This window comes from Doryrhamphus excisus, chromosome 1 (assembly GCF_030265055.1).
Source record: "Doryrhamphus excisus isolate RoL2022-K1 chromosome 1, RoL_Dexc_1.0, whole genome shotgun sequence".
Classification (NCBI taxonomy): Eukaryota; Metazoa; Chordata; class Actinopteri; order Syngnathiformes; family Syngnathidae; genus Doryrhamphus; species Doryrhamphus excisus.
Window position 1 is genome coordinate 12,165,836 of NC_080466.1, and position 18,467 is coordinate 12,184,302.

Below are 18,467 nucleotides of genomic sequence, written 5' to 3' on the forward strand. Positions count from 1 at the left end.
TTCCCAAGAAGGTCAAAGCGGGTCAGCGAAGGCTTTGAGCAGCATGGAAATGTTGTGAATAATTTCCGTTACATTTTCTACATTTGGCCACCAGCGCTTCACTGAAAACCATCCTGCAGTTTTATAGCTCTGTGGACTCCACGATGAATTGTCTCCTCCGAGGCACGTTTGCTGTTTGTTATAAAACAAGCCAACCAATTTCTACAAAACCTTTTATGGAGGGGTGCAGCGAGGGCACAGGATGAGCTTTTTAGATTTTTAGATGACGTTCTGGTGCAGGAGGCACCATCTTTGTTAACATTTAATATTTTTCAGAAACCTTTTCCTTCATTTCTGCTTAAATAATGCATGAATCTTAATGAAGACATTCAGCCGCAGTTTGCTGCTGATCCAAATAAGGAGGAGGTCTGTGTTCTACAGAGTGCCATCTTTTTCTGTTTTCCTTAAACCTGCCATATTATCATATTTTTCATGTCCCACAATAGTCTATTGGAAGTGTAGACTAGTCCAAAAATGTAGCCCTTTTTTGTCAACACACAATTTTGTGTGTGTAGCTTTAATGCTAATGAGCTGTGTTTGCCTCTTTCAGGGAAATAGGGTATGTTATTGTACTTGTAAAATGTTTTGTGTCCATTGTTCCATTTGATTTGACATCATATCTATGATGATCTGATGTTCTCCCCATGCTTATCACCTGATTCAAATAGCCTTGGGTGTCTTGGCATGCCAGTCTGCCAACCCTTCATCGTCTTTGTCCCTCACAAGAGGAGGATATCGCTCCTCCCCTCACCTATGTGGTTTCATTCAGCATAAATAATCAGATTGTCGTCTGTTGCTGTCTGTTGTATTGAATTGTATTGTACCTCAATCATTGACAAAGTCTTAATTCTTGTCTATTTTGGAGGTAGTAGCATATTTTTCCTTGTGCTATTAGGTACTTTATCCATCTTTGTGCCCAAAAGTTTACACCCCCCAGCAGAATTTAAGATTTTTTGTCCTTTTCTCAGAAAGTGTGAATGATAAAACAAAAACCTTTCTGTCACTCATGGTTAGTGGTTGTGTGAAGACATTTATTGCTACCACTCAAAAGTTTGGGATCACTTGCAAATGTCTTGGTTTTCCAAAGAAAAACACATTTTCATGCATTTCACAAAGATTTTTTTCCATTTCACAAAGATTTTTATCCATTTCACAAACAATTAAAATGAATCAGATGATTTTTTGCATAGAGGCCTACTATCAACAACTGTCAGTCCTCTGCATCAATCTCCTGGTATGGCTGCTAATCCAAGTTCATCAACAAAAGTTTACACACCCCAGTTTTTAATACCTGGTATTTTCCCCTTTAACATCAATAACAGCTTGAAGTCTTTTGTGGTCGTTGTGGATGAGGGTCTTTATTTTCTCGGATGGGAAAACTGCCCATTCTTGGCAAAAAGCCTCCAGGTCCTGGAAATTCTTGGGCTATCTTGCATGAACTGCACATTTGAGATCGACCCAGAGTGGCTCAATGATATGGAGGTCAGGAGACAGAGATGGCTGGTTTAAAACCTTGGCTTTCTTCTGCTGTAGTCAATGGCAGGTTGATTTGGCCTTGTGTTATGGATCATGTTGGAACATCCAGGAACGTCCTATATGCAGCTTCTGGGCTGATGAGTGTAGTATTTTCTGATAACCTCCTGCGCTCATCCTTCTATCAATTTTGACCAATTTTCCTGTGCCTTTGTAGCTCACACATCCCCAAAACATCAGTGATCCACCTCCGTGTTTCACAGTAGGAATAGTGTACCTCTCATTATAGGCCTTGTTGACTCCTCTCCAAATGTAACGTTTATGGTTGTGGCCAAAAAGTTCCATTTTGCTCTCATCACTCCAAATGACTTTGTTCCAGAAGTTTTGAGGCTTGTCTCTGTGCTGTTTGACGTATTGTAAGAGGGATGTTTTCTGGTATTTGCGTAGAAATGGCTTTCTTCTGGTGGCCCTTCCATTCAGCCTGTGTTTCTTCAAGTGTCTCCTTATTGTGGATCTGGAAACATCCATTTTCTGAGAGTCACGTATTTCAGCTGAAGTTATCTGAGGGTTTTTCTTTGCGTCTCAAACAATTTTCCTTGCAGTTGGTGCAGAATTTTTTTTTTGGTCTGCCTGACCGTGGTTTGGTTTCAACAGAATCCCTCTCTCGCCACTTCTTGATTGGAGTTCTAACACTGCTTACTGCCATCTTCAAACCCTTGATTAGAGTTCTAACACTGCTGACTGGCCTCTTCAATTCCTTGGATGTCTATTTATATCCTTTTCCTGTTTCATACGGTTGGGTTACCTTGTTTCGCAGGTCCTTTGACAATTCTTTTGCTTTCCCCATGACACAGAAACCAGAAACTTCAACGCAGCTCTAAGCTTTTCTACACACACATTGATTCCAAGCTCATACATCACAGCTGAGGATGGTTACCTTATGGGACCATTCAAACCCATTTGTGTCAACTTGTGTTCATGTAATCAGGCCAAAACCACCAGTGTGTGTAAACTTTTGGACAGGGTCATTTTTGAAGTTTGTCTTAGCATGATTTAAAAAGCATAAAAAATAAATTTTCTCCAATAAGTGTCTTCACATAACCACTAACCATGAGTGACAGAACGGTTTTTGTGTTATCATTCATATTTTCAGAGAAAAGGCCAACACATTTTTAATTCTGCTGGGGGGTGTAAACTTCTGGGCACAACTGTATAGACTGTAACTCTTGTCCACCGTACAGGCCATATATCGCAGACAATAACATAGCATGAAGGAGTGGGACAGGAGGGCACAAGCACAAGCATTCAGTCAGAACATTACATTTTAACTAGAAGTTATCATCTAGAAGTTGGTCAAGTAGGCTTTGATATATTAGGGATTCTTGAGGTATTCATGAGTAAAGCTATAATATATCAGGATTATTAAAATACAGGAGAGCCAAACCTCGGTCTGTGTACAGTCTCAGTTTTGGTGCAATATTACACGTAACAAGCTAGTCCCTTTGTCTTTGACGGTGTGTTTCCGTGAAATGGAGTGCTCAAACACAGCACCCTACACACAGCTTTTGCTGCACATTTTTTATTGGGTGGGACTGCTAAATAAACTAATTAGAAAAGCTGGTAGCCAACACTGTTAAAGTCCACCTCTCCAGGATGTACGGGAATCAACAAGTTCCATCCATTCCTCATTTATAATTATTTCACATCAGAAGCATGTGGTTTTTATGGGGAGTCAAATCAGACCAAACTGGTCCAGAGGGCAAAAAGTGACGGTCTGTTATGTATGTATGTATTGTATGTACACCTTACAATAGAGGGGATCATTGGATGTAAAAAGCAGTAACAAAAAATGAAGCTTGCAGTTTGGCTTTAAAAATGTTTTTAGGATGTGAAATCCCCCCTTTTGTTTTCTTTTCCGCCGTGAAGTGGTGTATATGGTGTATACTCTGCGGCTCAGAGTTTTGCATGTCCTTGAGGAAGGGGGTATGCTCATGTACATCACGAGATGAGATGATACACGAGGTTGGGTTGACGAGAAAGCAAGATTCATTATTACTTTTATCAAACGTATAATAAAAAATAGACAATATATTGCAATTAATGTGACTAATTTAATCACACTCTTTGCACTCAATGTATGCGCTAGCAGCCCCGTCTCATCCCACTAAGACAAAGAGACTGTATGACTGACTGACTCCGTTCATGCTGTTGTTCTGTGGAACAAGGTCCTGAAAGCCATGCACAGAGTGAACTCTCTTCCTGCCTGTTGGGAGGCGGGGATGAGGAAAACAGACACATGGTCATGGACACATGCACATGGTAATATACACAGATGATCATAATCTTAAAACTAGTTGAAACATTGCTAGAATATGCATTTTGCATATTTGGACCTTAACAAGGTTTTAAGTATGGCTACAATATACAAAAGCAAGAAGGGGGACTGTGACAAAAACATTTGGAACTTGTAATTCAAGAAATAATGCTAATAAACTGAAATAGGCTGTTTAGCACCTGATCAAAAGTTTAAGACCACAGAAAACAAAAAAGGAAATCAAAGACCCGGTCTCCTTCAAGGCCACTAAACTGCGCGTTTAGACTTTGCCAGGGAGCATCAAACATGGGACATTGAAAGGTGGAAGTTTGATTTGATGAGAAAAAAGGAACCTTGATGGTCCAGATGGCTTCCAATGTTCCTGGCATGGCAAGGAGATCCACCTGAGATGTTTTCTACCCGGCACAGTGGAAGGGGGAGGTCCATCATGATCCGGCAGGGGAGGGGGGGGGCTTTTTCATTCAGTGGAACACCGGAGCTTCAGGTGTTGCGGCGGGCCTCCCTCATGACCGAGGGCCCTGGTCTGTGTGGTACCAGCTGGGTTCTTCAACAGGACAACGCTGCTGTTCACAATGCTGGCTTGACCAAGGACTTCTTCAGGGAGAATGACATCCCGCATCTTCCCCTGACTGACATCCCATAGAGAGCATTTGGGGATGGACGTTGATAAAAATGACCATCAGTTCCAGCCTATTTCACTTCAATTGTTTTTTTCGAGGGGCTGCACGGCGGTTGTGTGGTTAGCGTGCAGACCTCACAGCTAGGAGACCCAGGTTCAATTCCATCCTCGGCTGTCTCTGTGTGGAGTTTGCATGTTCTCCCCGTGCATGTGTGGGTTTCCGGGTACTCCGGGTACTCCGGGTACTCCGGTTTCCTCCCACATTCCAAAAACATGCTAGGTTAATTGGTGACTCCAAATTGTCCATAGGTATGAATGTGAGTGTGAATGGTTGTTTGTCTATATGTGCCCTGTGATTGGCTGGCTCGCCTGAAGAATGGTTGTTTGTATATATGTGCCCTGTGATTGGCCACCAGCGCAAAGACAGCTGGGCTAGGCTCCAGCACCCCCGCGACCCTCGTGAGGATAAGCTGTAGAAAATGTTTTTGATAAGTCCCCCCTTTTTTTGATTAATGACTTTTTCAGTCACACTCCCCCTTCTTGCTTTAGCATTGTAGCTCTACTTAAAACCTCATTAAAATGTGTAAAAGGTCCATTCTAGCTAGTTTGAACATTTTCATCAGTTCTGTATTGAGATATGTATCATAAAATGATGTTCATTTTCATTTATTGTGTGATTGATTGATGTATTTATTATCGCCAGCAAGAGCGTTTCCCCCCACCTGTAGTCACCCCTACATATCACTGTTAAAACCTATTTAAAAAGTGTCTTTTACATCTTTTCCTATGCAAAATATCCCTTCAAAACATCATCAGACAGTATTTTTGAGAATATGATGAAGAATTGCAGTCTGTTGTTGCTGATATGGAACCTGGGATGAGCCTTGACTTTACACCACATGGTTTGAGCGCGTGAGCATCCTGGCCATCCTCCTCAACTGTGTGACTCTGGGAATGTTCCAACCCTGTGACGACACACACTTCTTGCTGCAGGTAAAACACACAGACACACACACAATGGGAAATGACTAATTATGTTCTTCTGTGAGACTAGGATTATTATCAAGGGGCCAAGAGGTTCTGGCTTCATTTATTTTTCCTCTCAATCAGTTTATACTGTGTTTCCTCTGTGTGCGTGAATGTGTGTGTGTGTGTAGGCGCTGGATGATGGCATCTTTGTGTTCTTCGCCGGGGAAATGCTGGTCAAGATGGTGGCTCTGGGGGTCATAGGTCAGAAAGGTTACCTAGGAGACACGTGGAACCGACTGGACTTTTTCATTGTTATCGTGGGGTGAGTTTCTGACATGGTGACATTAAATACCAGCCAGAATTGTGTGTGTGTGTGTGTGGCTTTTGTGTGCGGCATAGACACTTGTTTAATGCCAGTTAAATGTCAAGCATGCACACGTTCGTGTGTGTGTGTGTGTGAGAGAGAGAAAGCGTTGCAGAATGACAATGTCATCATGAAGTCCTGGGAGACGCGGGCCTCTGTGATTGGCTATTAAAAGGCTACAGGGTATCCCAGGGATTCTGTCCCATCCCCTCTGGACAAACGAGCCGGTCTTTGCCAAGGTCAGCCCGAGTGACCGCAGTGACCCGCCCACCGCTTCCTCTTCCTTTAGGATGTTGGAGTACTCTTTGGACGGACACAACATTAGCCTGTCTGCCATTCGCACTGTTCGAGTTCTCCGCCCGCTGAGGGCCATCAACAGAGTTCCCAGTGAGTATTGTGGAAGTGAAATAATCCATTCTTGGACAGTAGTCCACTTCCAATGTGTTCCATTTTCTAAAACAATAGTCTTCACAGGAAATCATATCAGCTCATGTTTCATGTGCATGCAGGCATGCGCATCCTGGTGACCCTCCTCCTGGACACCCTCCCCATGTTGGGGAACGTGCTGGCGCTCTGCTTCTTCGTCTTCTTCATCTTTGGCATCGTTGGTGTGCAGCTGTGGGCGGGGCTGTTGAGGAACCGCTGCTTCATGGGGGAGGACGTCAAGACGTGAGTCGCTTGTTAGCTAGCACGTCCTGTTGCTCACATGTTGTGATTTTGGCCCTTTTAGCTCCCAAATGGTTATTTTCTCAAGTATAGTGAATTTGTAATATAAAAATAGAATGAAATCAAATTTTTATTATAGATAAAGTCTCTGGCGCACCAGTCTCTCTTGTTGCTTTTCCTGTTTCACTGCAACACATGCGAGTCTCACACATCAACAATCTTTGTGCAGAATAAGACAAGTACTGCAATATGCAATGCAAGTTAGAGAAAAAGTGCCATATTAAGTACTGACAACTTGTTACATGACAACTGAGTTTTTTTCCTTGTCAGTATGGCCCTTAATGGTATGCAATTGGGTAATAATCAGTGATTAAATAAGCTGCTATCTTCGGTCATGTCATTTGTAAGTTGTATTAAAACAACCACTTAAAAATATATAAAACCACTCACATTCATACCTATGGACAATTTGGAGTTGCCAATTAACCTAGCATGTTTTTGGAATGTGGGAGGAAACCAGAGTCCCCAGAGAAAACCCACGCATGCACGGGGAGAACATGCAAACTCCACACAGAGATGGTGAGGGTGGGATTGAACTCTGGTCTCCTAGCTGTGAGGTCTGCACGCTAGCTTTTTTTAAATCAATTTGGTCATTTGATGTGGTCTGCTGTTTACAAAGTGCTCCCGATAAAAGGGACACAAGCACAAATAGCAGATTGCATGACACTTTTACAGATACAATAATTCTAGGTGGACTGTTTCGTGTAAAATATATAGTCTGGCCCATCGTCAATTTTGTTGAAGCAATGCGGCCTGCGAGTCAAAATATTTGTCCACCCCTGCTCTACACCATATTGCTTTCTTTTTGCCCCGAACCACTTCTCAACTGATCTGCCACGCTAAAAGCCACTAGCACTGAGCGAGTATTTTGCATGTTTCTTCACCAGCAACCAGAAACAGGGCACATCATTAATCTGGCTAAGTTTTGCTGATGTGGGATGTTTCTCGCTGTGTTGTTTGTCCTCCATGAACATTGTCTATTTTTAATCTGCGCCACATGGGGGAAAAGTGCTGCTATCTCTGAGTAGCATCCACCATTTCTCTTTGGAATGAGATGCAAGGTTGTTGATGAAAGTCGATGACCTTGTCTTCCAGGAGATACAACGTCTCCTTCCTGAGTGTTTACTACCGCCCGGGCGGCACAGACGACCACCCTTTCATCTGCTCTACCGAGAGAGACAACGGCATGCTCCGCTGCTCCGACGTGCCCCGCCGGCGGGTTGGCGGGACTTCCTGCTTCCTGGGTGCCGAGGAGGGGCGGCAGGAGAGGGCGCCGGGGGCAGAAAACGGGGTGTCGTGTGTAAACTGGTACCAGTACTACAACGAGTGTCGTGCTGGGGAGACCAACCCTCACAAAGGAGCCATTAACTTTGATAACATTGGATATGCATGGATTGCCATTTTTCAGGTCAATCATTCATTTTTGATGACATTTCTCTGATCCTTTAACATGGTCAAGGTTACTATAGCGACCTGGCAGTCATTAGTGTTGAAATGGTCGGCGATGGTCGCAACAGTCGAGCATTGAGAGCAGAAATGCTGCCAATATTAGTGGCCGTTTCTCCTCTCTCAACGGTTTTTATGATGTTCTTTTTATGATGTTCAGAATATTTTGTACTGTAACCAGTTCTCTTTTTTGCGCTAAGCTTTTCATTTACGTAACTCTTTGAATGTCTTGTTGAAATTTGTGTCTTTGGTTACAGATAGATATATTTTGCAATAACAAATTTCTGTCTTGACAAAAACTTTCGACACTTTGTACTAACATTGCTGCGTGCGTTCTTGCAGGTAATTACTCTGGAAGGCTGGGTAGACATCATGTATTACGTAATGGATGCTCACTCTTTCTACAACTTTATCTACTTCATCTTCCTCATTATAGTAAGTACCCTCCCCCCATCACATCTTGATACTTGAGACTAGGAGCAGAAATGTCTTATTAATGCGCATCAAGTGCTATATCTGACAGGCTGGAATCAAAGCGGGTCTATTTTATGTGGCGTAACCTTACTCCTGACACTGAATGTTAGGAGACGAAAGATCATAATAGAGACATCATATGCTGTGAAAGCATCCAGGTTTGACCGCACATCTTGTCACATCCAGGTGGGATCCTTCTTCATGATCAACCTGTGCCTGGTTGTCATAGCAACCCAGTTTTCCGAGACCAAACAACGGGAGCACGCCTTAATGAAATCAGAGCAGCGCGCCCGCCAGCTCCACCAATCGGCTTCCACGCTGGCCAGTGACAGCCAACCGGGCAGCTGCTACGAGGAAATGATCCGCTACATGGCCCATTTGGGCCGCAAGGCATGGCGACGCCTGTCCCGCTTCCTGGCCCGCGCCACCATATGCCTGCGCTGCACGGGTATGCTCCGACAGGACCGGGGCATCAGCCCCAGAGGGGGCGCAGTTGGGGAGATGAACGGGCTGGCCCATCGGCATTCGGGTCACATCCCTGGCGACATGTCAAACCTTCATCAGCTTTACCGCCAGCGCCTCCCGCTACCACCGGAGCGTGGGCTCAGTAGCGGAGGGAATGGATTTAATTACCCAGTCATCTCGCCCCTCCTCAGTCACCTGGATGCAAAAAGTCAGGATCATAAGAGGCCGGTTGCCATGGATGCCATCAACAGGCTGCCACAGCTGGTGCTGGAACACGGTGAGATGTCTAAATATACGTATTTTAATGCACCAAAAGATATCAATTATTTCCATGGCATTCACATAGAAATACATACGTACGCTTGAAGCTGGTTGACTTTCAAGCTGTTCTCATTCCAAAATCTGTGCCAGGGTCAAAGTGTGGCCATCATAGAACATTTATTAACTCCACAGGCAACGTTTTAGGTCACATGTTAAAGTTTTTGTAAAAAGAAGTTAACCGCTGTTTTGTCAAACAATAAAACCGTTTTAAGGAGGAACTGGCATAGCGCAACGAGTGTAAACATATGTTTGCTTTGTTAACAAGTGTAATTAGGCACCATTCAAATCAATGTGTCGAAATAATGAAGTCAAAATGTTAAAACGCTAATACAGTCAAACCTCTGTTTTCATATGCGCCAGTTTTTGTCCAGATTGTGTCTTGGTTTTAATGCACGATAGCGCTCTATGAAGTGGGGTGTCGATAAAAAGCACCCAACGCTGCTAAATAACTCGCCATGGGGACAAAAGTGGCTGCAATATGCTTGAAAAAATGAATTCAGTCTTACTTGAATGTACAGGCACCAACAATACGGTCCTGCCATTCCTCAGTTATAGAACCGGTCTACACAATATTTGAAAAAAAGGAGGATATTTCGAATGTGATGTCCATTTGTTGGTATGAGCCTTCATTTTTGATCTTTTTATGCTCACTCCCCCTAAAAAGCTTAAAAATGCCATATGGCATACACAAAAAGCAAAGTAATTTCCAATTGGCCTTCTGTAGGCTAAATTTGCAGCAGTGAAGGGCAGGTTCTTGCTGAAACTTTTGCATTGGTTCAGTTCACTACAAGCAGGAGTGGTATTCTATTCTGTTCCCCTTACCTCTTTTTGCCGGTCTTAGTGCAGTTGTCATGAAGCAAGAATTCACAAAGACATGAAAGCAGTGGAACAAATGATCAGGGAAGGTGGAATGTCAGCATGATAGCAAATTACTGCTGGAATCTTTGGATGCTGAAGGAAAACTGTTGCTATATAATTATGTTCCAAGTATTTTTATTTGCTCTTCTGCGCTTAATTTATGCCATATCCATACTTAGTACATTGTTTTGTCTTTTTGCAACAATAAAAACACACGACTTGTTCGGGGAAAAAAAATTCATGCCCTCAAATTAACTAAAAAGCACGGCCAAACTCATCAAATGCATCATTGCATTTTATTTCTCCATCTAAAACTATAATTTTTATCTATAACATGGAATGCATAAACTGGATTTACATTATTTGCTATGGAAAAAATTACCTCTTTGTTTGTATGTTTCGGTTTTCATCTCACCTTTTGGCAAGAATTCATGGGAAAAAAGAGGTACCCCTGTCTTGTGTTCTGTCATGTTTTACGACACAATAAAGCAGTTCTTCTCAATGTTAGTAAGGTGTTAAAAGCTAATAAGAGAGCAGGTGTAACACCTTGTCAGTCACTATAATTGGCTCTGAAGCTAAGTACCAGTGAACAAACATTGCACGACAGCATGCGGAGGGACATCGTCACCTTACCCATAGAGGCTTTGTGTGAGGCTAAGAAAAACATTATTGTCTAGGTGCAACATTAATATAATTACTTCAAGTGTACAAACATGGATTTTCCTGATTTGAAGATTGCTCTTATAGTTATTAGCCCATATCACCAGGAAAAATGCAGGAAAAATGATGGTTTATATTGACCTATTCCTCACCACCTTTTATTGCAGAGTTTTGATATGAGATTTCTTTTAATCTATTATGATCTATTATCAATCTATTTTTTGCTTTTTTCTACTATTACCAAATAGTGTTATGTTATGTTATGTTATGTTATGTCATGTTGTGTTATGTTATGTTTTACTTAGATTCAATTCTGAATGAATTAAATATTTTTATCAAATACTTTCTTTATTATTATTATCAAATACGAGGAGCAGTTTAGAGTCTTTAATAAAAAGTCCAAAGTAAAATCCAAAAGGGCAACACAAAGTGGTGGTGAAAAATAGGATAAGAACAGAAAGTCTCACCACGAAAGCCAGATCAGGGAAACAAATAGCACTTGGCAAAAAGCTGTCTGGATGGCGAGGGAGAGCTGGGCTAACCTAGCAGGAGGCACACAAGAGTACACTTAGCAAAAGGGTTATGGAGAGTGCTGGGGTGACCCAAGCGCCGGTGGGCTAGCAGGTGTCTGGAACAAGGAACCAGCGTATCTGGCTACGATAGGGAGAAGTGTAATATGCTTCAGGTCTTCCCACCTCCAGCCTGTTCAAAGACATCTGGAAAACAAGGAAAAACCACAGGCCAGGAGAAGGCAGGGACTCCCAACAAGGAGGCAGCAGTAGAACTGTGACAGCACACCCCTCCCAAAGGTTGCCACTTGGCGGCTTACCTGGGTTCTTGGGACTGGGAAAATGATTACTCAGAATCAGATGAACTCAGAAAGGAGGGATGGGGGTCTAGAATTAGGGAGCGGGAAATCCATGAACGGTCTTCTGGAAACCCCTGCCCCTTCTTCTCATATCTAAAATGGCCTTAACCGTAAATGCGAGGTGGCCTTCGACCAGTCTGGGAGGAGGAGGCACCTCTGGGGGGCTGAGGGTACTAGAGGCAACCGGCTTGAGGAGGGAGATGTGGAATGCTGGGTGTATCCTGAGAGAGTCTGGGGGACGGAGCTGCACAGAGGAGGGGTTAAGGACACGTACCAAGGGGTATGGGCCGATGTACCTGGGTTGGAGCTTTTTGGAGTCTGTGTAGAGGGGTAGGTCATGAGACGAGAGCCACACCCTCTGTCCACTCTTGTACTTGGGGGCAGCTGAGCAGTGGCGGTTGGCCGAGCGGTGGTTATCCTCAGTGCGGCCCGGGTGCTGTGCCATTCCTCGGGAACACGTCGAAAGTGGGCTGCCACTGAGGGGACAGCGGACTCAGACTCCAGTGAGGAGAAGGCCTGGGGTTGGTATCCATATGCCACATGGAATGGGAGAGGCCTCTGGCAAAACTGACCAGAGAGTTGCGTACGTATTCGATCCAGGGCAGATTGGACCAGGACCAGGAGGCAGGTTGTTAGTGGAAGACGAAGCGAATGGCGGCTTCCAGATCCTGGTTGGCTCTCTCAGTTTGGCCGTTGGTCTGGGGGTGGTAGCCTGAGGACAGCCTGGGGGAAGCTCCAAGGGACTTACAGAACACCTTCCAGACTGCTGATGTGAATTGGGGGCCCCTGTCCGAGATGACATCCAGGGTGACGCCATGCAGTCTGAAAACGTGGTGGACCAAGAGGTCGGCCGTCTCGAGGGCTGATGGGAGTTTGCGAAGGGCAACAAAGTGAGTCATTTTAGAGTATCGGTCAACCAGCGCGAGTATGACAGTATTGCCATTGGAGGGGGGGAGGCCTGTCACAAAGTCCAGAGCCACATGGAACCACGGGCGGGAGGGAATGGGGAGCGAGTGCAGGAATCCCGCGAAGGATTCGTTCAGAGCACAGACAGGGCAGGCAGCCACAAACTCCCGTACATCGGTTCGAAAGGATGGCCACCAAAACCGTTGTGCCAGGAGGAAGACAGTGTGAGATACCCTGGGGTGGCACACAATCTTGGACTCGTGCCCAACGGAGGTCGATGTCCCGGGACAACAAACAGACGCCCCGAAGGGCAGCCCTATAAAAGAATTTTGAAATGAACCCTAAAATGGGCAGTATAGGCAGTCAGTGGAGTGAAGATAAAATCGGGGTAATGTGCTCACATTTTCTTGTGCCAGTTAAAAGACGTGCTGCGGCATTCTGAGGCAACTGGAGGTGAGAGATGGCGACGCACTGACCCCCACATACATATAAGGCATTGCAGTAATCATTGCATTGCAGAGAGGTAACAAAGGCATTGATTACCTCAATTATTATCTCAAAATAACAAGTAATGATAATAAATAATTTGTTAATTGAACAAAAGTATCAATTATTGTCTGAAAAGCCACATGAAGGGACTCCTCAGGAAAATGTAAGTAACTATTAAAGTCACCCATGAGTACAATATTGTCTGTGTGGGTTACCAGGTCTGCAGTAAATTCCAAGAATTCATCCAAGGAGCCAGAGTAGGGACCGAGGGGACAATAGAGAGGGGCCAGATAAAATGGCATTGATGCTGGCGAACTCCAAAAAAGTACCTCAAAGATTTTGAGCCAGTACTAATGTTAAGAGCAGATTCATGGATGAGGGCAACGCCTCTGCCTTTCCTATTCGGACACGCAACCTTAGAACTCGTAAAATTAGGGGGAGATGCTTCATTAAGTTATGTAAAGTGGTTTGGTTTCAACCAGGTCTCTGATTATGTTAAGATTGTGGTCTCATATGAGATCGATCATGTGCACAGCCTTTGAGGAGAGTGATCTTAATATTCATGAGGCCGATTTTCATTAAAGAGGGCTAGATGAGGCTATTCACCCCAGAGAATTCATAGTCGTAATATTTATAAGATTTCTCCATTTAGAACCCATGCTGTATTTTGACTTGTTAAACACACGATAAGAAGTTAATGTAGATTTAAATTATCTGCTTAGAAATCATACATTTGTATATACTGTTGAGTATACAAAGTGTATTTTCCGGGCTATAAGTCACACTTTTTTTCATAGGTTGGCTGTTCCTGTGACTTATACTCCAGAGCGACTTATGATTAAAAAAACTGTTTATGTTACATAAACACTGGACACCTTTCCTGTTCATGTTTATTCGTTGTGTAGCTGAATAACCATTGTGTTAGCATAACTTACACCTATTCAGCCTGTTCTCTATTCTTTTATTGTTAGAACTTCCCTTCCAAGATGACATAATGTCTGTTTTGGTCAAGTAGTTTGTAAAATTAATTACCCGCAAATGCAAAAAATGCGACTTATAAATGAAAAAACTGTTCATGTTACATAAACACTAGACAACTTTGTATGTTTTTTTCTACCTAATTATGCATTTTTGGCCTTGTGCGACTTATACTCTGGAGTGACTTATAGTTCAGAAAATACAGTAATCACAGAATCTTACACAAAACGAAATAAACACAAAGAAAAGCGGGAACATCACACCACCAACCTGGCCAGCCATTTATTTTGCTAGCAGCAACGAAAAGATCATATAACGTAAAAAAAAATACCCACACACTGCACGGACTGACTACTACCATTTCATTACAAACTATTTACTATGCTGAAAGGAACCATTTTTTTCACTGGGTTACATATACATTCCAAAATGTTATCAATAGCAAATGTCATATTCTTTACCGTTTTATATTTCAAGTGTTTGTCCACATACATCACCATTCCTCCTCCACTTTTGTTATTCCTATGGATGCAGATCATTTCATAACCTTCCAGCTCAAAGTTCTAGGCTTTGTCGGTGTTGTCAGTTTCCCTGATTGTGATTACTTTGTAGGGTTCCTTGAATTGATTGAGGTATTGTCTGATATTGGTATGATTTGCGTACATGCTTCTGCATGTACATACGTATTGCCGATATTATTAATATTGTTGTTGGCAGAGTTCTTTTACCCAACGTTAAACGTTAAACGCACATAACACACGGCACACGTTGTTCAGAGCTGAGTGAAGCACCCGCACACACGGGCTCACCTGTTTTATATATATTAATTAGAGCATGTGGGCAGTTCCCTAATCACAGTCACGTGATACCAAAATGAACAAATAAATCATGACATTTTAACAAACAAAATGAAATGAGAGCACATCAACACCCCCACTTGCTCACATTTTACAAGAATCATGTCAACATAAACTTCACAGGTTTTTTTTTTTTTTTTTTTTCCAATGCTCACACAAAAATCACAAGTTTAGAGTTCATTAGTTGTTCATAGTCCATGGTTCATTCACCAAACATAAAGGTTTCAAAGTTCATCAACTTCAGCTTACTGGCTGGTTTCGTGAGGATGTCTGCAACCATTTCATTAGTTGGACAATATTCCAATGTCACATCATCAGTGTGTAAAGTAGATCTCACAAAGTGGTATTTAATGTCCACATGCTTACATCTTTGCCTATGTACAGGGTTTTTGGCTAGAGCTATAGTGCCCTGGTTGTCCTCGTAGACTAAACACCTGTATACCTGTCCATCAAAATACTTCAGAAGCTGTTTTAAATACAGACACTCTTGCATGGTCGCAGCTAAAGCCATATACTCAGCCTCACAAGTAGAGAGTGCAACTGTAGGTTGTCTTTTAGTTTTCCATGAAACAAATGGCCCATCTTTGTTCAGGCTGATACAGTAACCTGTCGTGCTTTTTCGATCAATATCAGCGGCCCAGTTGGCATCACTATAAGCATGGATTGTGCTTTCACCTTTGTGCTTTTTGAAACAAAGTTCTTTGTTTTGAGTACCTTTTAAGTATCTCAACACATGCTTTACCGTTGTCCATTGATCAGTAGTCGGTCTAGTGAAGTACTGAGATAGTTTACTCACTATAAAACTCAGGTCTGGCCTTGTACATGTTGCTAAGTATATTAAGCTCCCAACTGCCTCTCTGTATTTCCTCACATCATCCATTAGTTTAGCATCATCACTGTAGTCAAGTTTCTGTTCACAAGGGGTAGCTCTGGCTTTACAGTCTAACATGTCAAATCTCTTCAGTATTTTCTGTACATATTTGCATTGTGACATCTTAACACAATCTGCAGACTGTTCAAAGTCAATACCCAGGTAATGTGTTAGTTTACCTAAGTTTTTCATTCTGAACTTGAGTTTCAACATTTCCTTAACACATTGTAAGACATCATCATCATTGGCAGCAATAATCAAATCATCGACCCATATGATTAGGTGCACTTTTTCTTGTTCAGTAATTTTGCTATAAACACAATGATCGGCTGGGTTCTGTACAAATTTCATCTCACACAAATAATCATGCAACATCTTATTCCAGTTGCGTCCTGACTGTTTTAGACCGTACAGGGATTTTTCTAGTTTGCACACTAATTTGTCACCTTCTTTTGATACAACTTCATAACCTTCAGGTTGTTCAATGTAAATTTCACACTCGATTGGTGCATGAAGATAAGCAGTTTTTACATCCATCTGGTGAACAACTAGCTGCTCCTGTGCTGCTTTCTGTGCTAATACCCGGACACTGGTCATATTAGCTGTAGGGGAGAAAGTTTCATCATAGTTTACACCTTTCTTTTGGCTAAACCCCCTGGCTACATATCGGGCTTTGTACTTGTCTGATCCATCAATGTTCTTTTTCATTGCATAAACCCATTTACCCCCCACTACATCTTTACCCTTGGGAAGAGTGGTCAAGGTAAAAGTTACATTGTCTTGTAGTGACTGCATTTCTTCATCCATAGCATCAACCCATTGTTTTGCATTAACTGAAGTGATTGATTCTGTGTATGTTTGAGGAACATTACACAGGAGTCTGTAACAGTAGTCAATATTAGTAATATCCTCCTCAAAAACACATGCATGATCACCATAATAGTCAGGCTTTCTTCTCTCCCTATCAGGATAACGTTTCTCAGCAGGTTTGTATTCTTCCTGTTTACCTTCTTCATTTTCTGACTTCACTGTTTGAGCATTTTGTTCGTCTTTCACATCTGCTTCATTGTTTGTGAACACTTCCTGACTTTCTATCACTTGTGGGTTAGCTAGTGGGCTTGTCACACATTTTCTCTCATTTTGAATGTCAAAATCATCATCTGCATCCAGTACCTCCTCATTCTCTTTAACTACAAACTCTACAAGTCTGTGTTTTTGTACTTTTCTGATGCTGGGATAGTACACCATGTAGGCCGGACTATTTTTATCATATCCAATAAAAATGGCCCTTTCACATTTAGAGTCCAACTTTCCTTTTTGTTGTTTGTAAGCATAACACACTTGTCCAAATTTCTGCATTCTGGCAATATTTGGCTGTCTGCCTGTTAACATGTAGTAAGGTGTCTGTTTTGTACGTCTATTAAAACACCTATTTCTCACCACAGCAGCTGTCTGGACAGCATAGGTCCACAACATCTTTGGCAGCTTGCTCTCTATTAGCATACACCTGGCCATTTCAAACAGGGTTCTCCAATTGCGTTCCGCTGTACCATTTTGGTGTGGAGAATATGGAGCGGAAGTCTCATGCCTAATACCCATCTTGCACATTAATGCTTGGAACTCTCTGGATGTGTACTCTGTGCCATTGTCAGATCGCATACATTTTATTTTGCCATAGGGTGCCACATCAGCAATGAATTTTTCTGTTGCTTGTACAGTGTCACTTTTGTGTTTCAGAAAGTAAACAAAAATTGCACTAGAGTAATCATCTGTGAAAGAAAGTGCATATTTATGACCATCTTTAGACACTGGATCTATAGGACCTGCTAAGTCAGTGTGTACCATGTCCAGAGGTGCTTTAGCCCTCACATCTGGCCCTCTGTTTCTAGTTTGGACAAACTTCCCTTGAATGCATACTTCACACTGTGAAACAGGTTTGTTACCTTCATTCTTAATTTCCATTCCATCTACAACATTTTTCAGTTTCATTATATCTGCAAAATTGCAATGACCTAAGATTTCATGCCAACTCTGCAAATCAAGGCTTTTCTTACACTGGTCATTAGTCTTACACATGTTTTCTGATGTATGCAGATAATAAAGTTTGTTGTGTATGTGTATGGGGAATTTGGTACCGTCTCTGTGCAGCAGCACATTTTTCTTCCCACTGAAGGTCACAGTGGCTCCGCTGGAAGTGGCAGCTTTCACTGAAAAGATATCTTGTGGATACGTTGGGATGTATAAGGCACCCCTCAGCGTTGTTCGGAAGCTCCTGCCCCCGCTGTCGATGAGCCACACCTCCGCGTCACCTCTGCGCTTGGCCACTCCTCTGCATCTGGAGCCGTCAGCCAGCTCCACGCAGTGAGACCCGGCTTGGAAACTGCTGTCAAACTTCTTGAACTTTGCGATGTCCGTGATTATGTGAGACGTCGCACCTGCATCCACCATCAGGCCTTTCCTCTTGACATCCAGCGCTGGTTCTTCAGAGTCGCATATCCGAAATGCATACTCCTTGCCCCCAGTCTCGTCGGCTGCTTTACGCACGTCATCCCGCTGCTTGTTCCGCCTGCAGCTGGCGCTGTTGTGTGTGTTGCTTTTGCAGTGATGGCACCATCGTCTGCGCGAACAGGATCTGGCAATGTGTCCACTTGCACCACACTTGTAACATACAACGTCCATATAATTGCTGTCCTTTACTCCGGCGGGCGCGCGCTTTGTGCCAAACTGTGTTCTTGCCTTTATGACATTG

General features: G+C 42.9%; 1 protein-coding gene across 4 annotated transcripts in view; it reads left to right on the plus strand.

Annotated features, from left to right (window-relative positions):
• LOC131135817 (voltage-dependent T-type calcium channel subunit alpha-1I-like) overlaps positions 1 to 18,467 on the plus strand; it is a 101,439-nt gene that overhangs the window by 33,249 nt on the left and 49,723 nt on the right. For all 4 annotated transcript variants that reach the window (XM_058082134.1, XM_058082144.1, XM_058082154.1 and 1 more), the window contains 7 exons: positions 5,365 to 5,459; positions 5,624 to 5,757; positions 6,089 to 6,186; positions 6,309 to 6,468; positions 7,621 to 7,933; positions 8,314 to 8,406; positions 8,632 to 9,187. In XM_058082134.1, coding sequence (XP_057938117.1) covers positions 5,365 to 5,459; positions 5,624 to 5,757; positions 6,089 to 6,186; positions 6,309 to 6,468; positions 7,621 to 7,933; positions 8,314 to 8,406; positions 8,632 to 9,187 — 1,449 coding nt within the window. The remainder of the gene's footprint in view (positions 1 to 5,364; positions 5,460 to 5,623; positions 5,758 to 6,088; positions 6,187 to 6,308; positions 6,469 to 7,620; positions 7,934 to 8,313; positions 8,407 to 8,631; positions 9,188 to 18,467) is intronic.